The sequence below is a fragment of the Rhincodon typus genome, chromosome 7, assembly GCF_021869965.1.
Source record: "Rhincodon typus isolate 14 chromosome 7, sRhiTyp1.1, whole genome shotgun sequence".
NCBI classification, from domain to species: Eukaryota; Metazoa; Chordata; class Chondrichthyes; order Orectolobiformes; family Rhincodontidae; genus Rhincodon; species Rhincodon typus.
The window spans coordinates 80,339,811-80,347,942 of record NC_063338.1 but is presented as its reverse complement, the minus strand read 5'-3'; the positions used below and the strand labels follow the sequence as shown (position 1 = coordinate 80,347,942).

The following is an 8,132-nucleotide window of genomic DNA, read 5'->3' as shown; positions in this document are numbered from 1 at the left end:
TGGCTGACCTGCTCCCTATCAGTATATAATTGGCAATATGGTAAAGATGAAGGTCTATCATTCTACATGATCACAGGGTTACTCTCACAGAGATGGTTAGTGGCCACTTAACCAGAGGATCATCATACTTCAGGTCTGGTGAGAAGTTCAGTCTTCATAATAACCTTAGCTGCTGCAGGAATTGAACCCAAGATGTTACCATCATTCTGCAATGCAAGCCATCTGCCCAGCCAACTGAGCTAACCAATCTCCTTCTTCAAACCCAAAACTTGCATTGACCAGTGGAGGAGTGGGGTAAGTGAAGGCATTAGACCATGATCATCAACATTATATATGTCGTGACTTACCTGTTCATGTGTGTTGTGGTCTGGTGAAGTGGTCAGTAATTGGCTTTGTTCTCTTGCTGGCTCTTTGCTGGAGTGTGCTGTCACTTTCTTGGGGCTCACAGAACTTTCTTTCCTATTATCGCACTCATAGCCTATAACTCGAAGCTGAACAGTCTCTGAGCCCAACAGTGGTACCATGTGGAACTCACTCTTCAACACGTTTTTCTGTGCTGATAATACAGAATAAACACAAAACATTTATTTTCAGAATTTTTCAGAAATAGCATACCTTTATACAACCCTTAACAATTGGCTTATCATTTCCATTGATAATCATCAATGTGGCGCTTATCAGCTTTCTAACTACATTAAATTAGTAAAATCTATATTCATCATTCTGCCACTACAATCACACTATTTTCAACCAAGCTATATTAGGGTCTGAATATTTCCAGGCTTCAGATAGCAATATGTGCCACAGTGAAGAAGGCATTTGGTAAGCTTGTCTTTATTGGTCAGTGCATTGAATAGAGGAGTTGGGAGGTCATGTTGCGGCTGTACAGGACATTGGTTAGGCTGCTACTGGAATACCATGTGTAATTCTGGTCTCCCTGCTATAGGAAGGATGTTGTGCAACTTGAAGGGGTCCAGAAAAGATTTACAAAGATGTTGCCAGGGTTGGAGGGTTTGACCTACAGGGAAAGGCTGAACAGACTGGGGCTATTTTTCCTGGATCGTTCAAGGCTGAGGGGTGACCTTATAGAGGTTTATAAGATCATGAGGGGCATGGATAGGGTAAATAGACAAGGTCTTTTCCACAGGGTGGGGGAGTCCAAAACTAAAGGGCAAAGGTTTAAGGTGAGCAGGGGAAAGATTTAAAAGGGATCTAAAGGGCAACTTTTTCATGCAGAAAGCAGTGTGTGTATGGAAGGAGCTGCCAAAGGAAGTGGTGAATGCTGGTACAATTACATCATTTAAAAGGTATCTGGACGGGTATATGAATAGGAAGAGTTTAGAGGGATATAGGCCAAATGCTGGTAAATGGGACTAAATTAATTTAGGATATCTGGTCAGCATGGATGAGTTGGGTCAAACGGTCTGTTTCTGTGCTGTATATCTCTATGACTCCATCTGCCAAGCAGTGGCCATCAGAAATATGAAAATAGGCAACTGAAGACATGAGTCGAACAATTATAATAATATATCATTCCTGTCAACCAACATCTCTGGCATTGAAAATTAACATTGAAATTTTAAAAATTCATTTTCAGGATGTGGGACAAGTAAACATGTCAGACTGCACACCCCCCCAACTCAATCTTGTCGAGAATGTCGAATAGCATGAGTCACATATGTGCTTACTTATGCGGATAATGATGCTTCAGGTTTTAGAGATTCAATCACATTTTTTTCATGTAATTTAATCAATTAAGAAGTCAAGCTAAGAATACATCAGCCTGCCACTATGGGGCTTAACTAGCAACACTAAAGTCAAGAGTTCATAAAGCCACTATGGATTCAACAGGCCTTAATTTGTTCGCCAACACCAGAAATATTACCATGGATTATTGTAAAAGTCCACTAATTAAGAGTTGTACTATTAGGTCAAGGTGATAAGGGCTCCTAACTATTATAAACCCATTAATGTTCTTCAGGGAAGAGGGTGGGAGAAGCAGTGACCTAGTGGTATTATCACTAGACTATCAATCAGAAACTCGGCTAATGGAATTTGAATTCAATAATAATCCAGAATCAAGAATCTACTGATGACCATAAGACAATTGTTGGGGGGAAGAAAAACCCATCTGGTTTACTAATGCCCTTCAGGGAAAGAAATCTGCCATTCTGACCTGACCTGGTCTGGCCTACATGTGACTCCAGGCCCACAGCAATGTGGTTGACTCTGAATTGGCCTAGCAAATTACTCAGTTCAAAAGCACCTAGGGACAGGCAATAAATGCTATTCAGCCAGCAACACCCACATCCCACACATGAATAAAAAAAATAGTTTGCCATCCCTATCTGCATGCCCATTTTGTCTCTATTCCCTCAAGTAAATATTTAAAGAAATAAGCATCTACATGTGATTCATCTGCCAACATGAAGGAGTTGTACCATTAGGTCATGGTGATAAGGGCTCCTAACTGTATAAGCAAGCACCAAGAATCCCGCTTGACACTTTGTGTCAACTCTAGCATTTTATAACATCATAAAAGCCAAAAGAACTGCAGATGCTATAAATCAGGAACAAAAACTAAAGTTACTGGAAAAGCTCAGCAGGTCTGACAGCATCTGTGAAGAGAAATCAAACTTAACATTTCGGGTCTAGTGACCCTTCCTCAGAACTGAGGCCCCAGTTCTGGGGAAAGATCACTGAACCCGAAACGTTAACTCTGATTTCTCCTCACAGATGCTGCAAGACCTGATGCACTTTTCTAGTAACTTCTGTTGTTGTTTCTATAAGATCATGGCTGATTCTACATTCCCAATAATCTTTCATTCCCTTGGTAATCAAGCATCTATCTATCCCTGCCTTAAAAATATTTAAAGATTCTACATCTAAAACCTTTGGTGCAAGGAAATTCCAAAGGCTTACAAACAGAAACAACATATCTTCATCTCTGTGTTAAATGGACATCCCCTTATTTTAACCTCTGACTCCTTGTTCTAGATTCTTCTGCAAGAAACATCTTTTCAACATCCACTCAGTCAGGATATTATCATACCATGCATTAATTTATATGGGTGTGTCACAAAACAGATCCTCTGGACAGAGCGAGCAAGTGTCCATGCCATATTATTATGGCCGCAAGACATGAATATAATAGCATGAAATATTAAAATATTAAACTATCATCAATTAGCAACTTTCAAGGAGGATAGCAACTAAAAGGACTCATTTTTCTTTCCGGAAAGTTGTTTCCAAGACATTTCGTAATAATGCATTCAGATTCACTGTGGCAATTCACTATGTTAAAAAAGATGCCTAATTTCCTTGCCAGATTTTCGCTCATTATCTAAAATCTGTGCCCATTAGGTTATTGATCCATCCACCACCAACATCAGTTTCTGCTTATTTGCTCCATCATAACAGTAGTTAATTATGGATCAAATTGTGCACAACATGTATCAATATTAACAACAGCAACATTGGTTACATATCTGATCATGAATGTGAATTGCCAAATACGTAATCAGATACATTTCAAAAGAGTACTTAGAATGATATTCATTTAAGTCATAAAATCATGCTAGTACAAGGAAATTTCTTTTGGGGAATTCTGCAAGACTGCAAACAATCTTCCCCCTGCTTCTAATCTGTGTACTAATCAGGTGTGGATAGGGTGGATAGTCAGAGTCCTTTTCCTCAGGTTGGAAATGTCAAATAATAGGAGGCATAACTTTAAGGTGAGAGGAAGAAAGTTAAAATGAGATGTGCGAGCCAAGTGTTTACGCAGAGGGTGGTAAGTGCCTGGAATAGTGACAGAAACAGATACGACGGCAGTGTTAAAGAGGCATTCAGACAAACACATGAATACCAGGGAATAGAGAGACACAGACCATGTGCAGGCAGAGGGGATTAGTTCATGGTCAGTACAGACACAGTGGTCACAGTCACAGTCATCCTATCTATTACCCAAAGTCTTAAATCCGTGCTCCCTTGTCCTTGTATGATCTGCTAAGGGGAACACTTTTCCTTTCTCTCTTTTATCTAAAGTTGTCATGTTGCTCTATATCTTTATCAAACCCGCCCTCAGCCTGCTTTACTGCAAGGGGAAGAGCACCAGATTCTTCAGCCTAAACCTGTGGTTAAAATCTGTCCATGTGGGAAATCTACACCTGCAAGAACCCTTACATTCTCCCTGAAATTTGGTGACCAGACAGGCTGCAAAACTCTCGCTGTGGCTTCACCACAGCTTTATACAAGTTCATTGTAAAATTCCTGTTTTTTTTTGTACTCAATGCCTCTATATGAAGACCAAGATCCTCATGCTTTGCAGGCCTCTCTCAATATGATCTGCCACTTTCAAGGACCTATGCATGTGAACCATCAGGTTCTCTGTCTCTACACATATTTAGACCTATGTAAATTAAATTTAAATTGCCTGACTCTATCCCCATGCCTATGACATCAACTCAAACTTCTCTGTCTTCAATTCATCTGTCACCTGTTTGCCCATTTTGCTATCCTATTGCCACACTTCAAAATTTGGTATCATTTGCAAGTTTGTAATTTTACTTTGTATTCCAATATCTTAATCACATATATAAGAGCAGTGGTTCCTATGTGTGACCCCTGAAGAACGGCACTGTTTACCATCTCCCTTTTAAGCAACAAACATTTGCCACAACTCTGTCTTTAAATCAATTATTAAATCCAATCTGACACTGCCCTTTCTTTCTACAAGCTTTTAATCTGATGAAATAGTGCACATAATCTGAGAAAACAACATGGAACTTAGTTTTATTCATTAATGAAACGTAGGCATCATTATTTATTGTAATATTTATCGCTCATCTCTAATTGTCCTCAAACTGAGTGGCTTGCTAGGCCATTTCAGAGTGCAGTTAAGAGTCAACTACATTATTGTGGTTCTGGAGTCACATGTTGGTCAGGCTACATAAAGGTTGGCAAATTTCCTTCCCATTAGTAAGGCAACCAGGCATTTAAAATGGTTTAATTTTCAGATTTTTATTGAATTCAAATATCACTATTCACCATAGTGAGATGTGAATCTATTTCTCCAAAGTATTAATCAGGGATTCTGGATTATGAGACCTGTGATATTAGTACTAATCCCCAGTACATTCAGACCTGGGTCATTTAAATGGTCAGGAAAGTGTAATCTGAAGCATCTAGATTTCTACAATGCATTTCCAGAAGGCACAGTCCCCAGCACAAAGTCAACTCCTAACATCAGAATGTAAATTAAAGATCAACAGGAAAAACACAAAAGCTTTATGCACTGATCTAAATATACTGACTTGACCACATTTGGAGCCTTCTGTGGTCTAATTAGCACACTACAGGAAGGCACATAGACTCTGAGATGGATTCAGAGCCAGCAGTGAGGTTGCACATTGTAAATCTCATACTTCTTTCCCGAACAAGTCAAGCAGATGAATTACAGGGAAGAAAAAATATATTAGATTGAGCCTAGGAAGAAGGCAGGACCTTTTCAATGTATAAATTATTAAATGCTGTAGATGAAGTCAACCCAGAATATTGCAAGTAATTTCAGGAAGTTAGATCAGATCACACACATTTGTAGTGGTGCAAAGTTGTTTTGAGGCAGATTTTAAGCAGACTTTTACATTGAAAGGAGAATGTCAAGCATATACAATATTCTACAAGCCACATATTATGTAAAAACTGAAAGAACTGCAAGTGCTGTAAATCAGAAACAAAAACAGAAGTTGCTGGAAAAGCTCAGCAGGTCTGGCAGCATCTGTGAGGAGAAACCAAAGTTAACATTTCGGGTCTGGTGACTCTTCCTCAGAACCCAGATAATATGTTAGTAATCATTGCAAATGAAGTTGAAGGGTGAAATTGGAGAAGATCCAAAAGGCCATTATGTGAAATGACATGTCTTGTTCATTACTCTTATCCTTCCATGATAGATATTTAGAGTAAGGTCAAGGTACATACAAAAAGTAACTAGGTGATTTCCCTGTGACGTATATACATCACAGGGAAAACACAATAATTTTTGCGTTCATCTCCAATTACTTTCAGTCTCTTCCTGCTCTGGCATTTATATATTTAGACCTGAATTTCCAGTTCGGTATTTGGTAGTAACATGGCATTGGGTGTTTGCTACTTGATAGTGAATTGAATGATAATAACAATTGAGTGGTTCCTATAACAGGTGGGTAATTTGCAACATCCCATCTTACAAAGGGGCATTTGTGGTACAGTAGTAATGTCCCTACATCTGCATCAGAAACCCTAGGTTCAACCTAGGGGAGGTGATGGCTTACTGGTATTATTGCTGGACTGTTAATCCAAGAGATCCAGGTAATGTGCTGGGATCCCAGATTAATGGCAGATGGTGGAATTAGAATTCAATTTTTAAAAAATCTGGAATATGATGTTAGGGTTCGGATCATCTAATGATGACTATGATTTCACTGCCAATTGTTGGGAACACCCTTCTGGTTCACTCATGTCCTTCAGGGAGGGAAATTGCCATCCTTACCTGGTCAGGCCTACCTGTGACTCCAGACCCACAGCAATGTGGTTAGCTCTTAACTGCCCTCTGGGATGGGCAATAAATCCTGGCCTAGCCAGTGTCACCTTCATCCCATGACTGAATAAAAAGTGTCCCACCTGCTCTAGAGGTGTGTAATAACATTTCTGTAACAGATTGATCAGAAAATGTCTTCATTTGTAAATGAAAAGGCAATTTATTTACATGATTCCTTGTCACATAAGAATTAGATCAGCTGTTTTATTCCTGAATTGGAAAGTGAAAATCTACCTTGCAGTAAGAACACCCCTGATCATCCACTGTTTATCACCTCCAAACAAGCATACTCTTTCTTTCTCTTTCTTTTAGGTAATGGACAGAAAATAACATTAGGTGGAGGTGCTAGTATTGGGCTGGGGTGGACAAAGTCAGAGGTCACACCACACCAGGTGCACCTGATAAAGGGGCTGCGCTTGGAAAGCTTGTGTGATTCCAAATAAACCTGTTGGACTATAACCTGGTGTCGGACAATTTGTCATTAGATACAGCTGGGAGGAATAGAGAAAAATTCAGAAATAAGAGCAGGAAGTACTGGAGAATCTCAGCAAGTCCGACAGCAACCGTGGAGAGAGAAACAGAATTAATGCTTTGAGTGCAGTACGACTCTCGTTAAGGATGTCCCAGTTTCAAATCATCCATTCATTTGTTGTAAAACAAAACTATCAATCTTTCAAATGGTGTCAAATTGCTGCAATTAATAGAAAAGAAAATGCTTCACACAGCTAACAAGTGTTGTCCTAATATGACGCCTCAGAATAGTGGAAACGCATTATTCTCAAAAAAAAAAGACATTAAAAAGTTGATCAGTGTGAAATTGCACTGCATATATTTTCAAATCAATCTGTTCAGAGACGCACCTCTGTAATTGTACTGTATAACCGGTACAAATCAAAACCACCTTATCAAGACAAATGCTCGCTTCGTGGCACACGGAACTTTTCGCCTATTTTTTTCAGCAGTAGAGTCTTACCCTGCTCACTTTCAAAGTAGACCAAGAATTTCCTCCGATCTTTGTGCGCTTTGATCTCACATTCCCCTCCACCGGATCTCTTTTTGCTTTGGAAATAAATGGCGAGTTTACTTTTGACAGAGTCCAGCTCGACAGGCAGACCCTCCACTAACACTGGGAACCCTGCCATCCCTTCTCCTGCTCCTCGGCCTTCTGTGTTCATGCAGCTCTACACTTTGTTATCTCAGATTTTCCAGCATCTGCAATTTCTATTATCCCTTCTGGCTTGGCTGGGCTGAAATCACAGCTTCAACCTTGCGTCCTGTCAACACTGTCTGTTGGGGAAAGACTAGGGAGGATGTGAGACACCTCTGAGGGTGAACGGTCTTTACAGCTCCACTCGTCCTCTGGTCATTGCTCGGAAACGTACTTCCGTGATGAGAATCGAAAGTGAAAGATTATAGAACTAATCGTGTGACTGACTTTATAATGGCGAGAGCCAATATGTATTTAAAAATAACCAATGTCACCCTGGAAATTGTTGAATCGGCTCAGGTTCCAGCTTTCCGGTTGGCTCCTGTCTGGTTGTCAAAGGGATGGTCATGG

General features: G+C 39.8%; 1 protein-coding gene across 1 annotated transcript in view; it reads right to left on the bottom strand.

Annotated features, from left to right (window-relative positions):
• LOC109923655 overlaps positions 1-8,132 on the bottom strand; it is a 64,248-nt gene extending 56,116 nt beyond the window's left edge. The window contains exons 1-2 of the mRNA XM_048599247.1: positions 7,548-8,132; positions 348-556 (exon numbers count right to left, since the gene is read on the bottom strand). Of these exons, the coding sequence (XP_048455204.1) occupies positions 348-556; positions 7,548-7,749 (411 nt within the window). The 5' untranslated portion in view covers positions 7,750-8,132. The remainder of the gene's footprint in view (positions 1-347; positions 557-7,547) is intronic.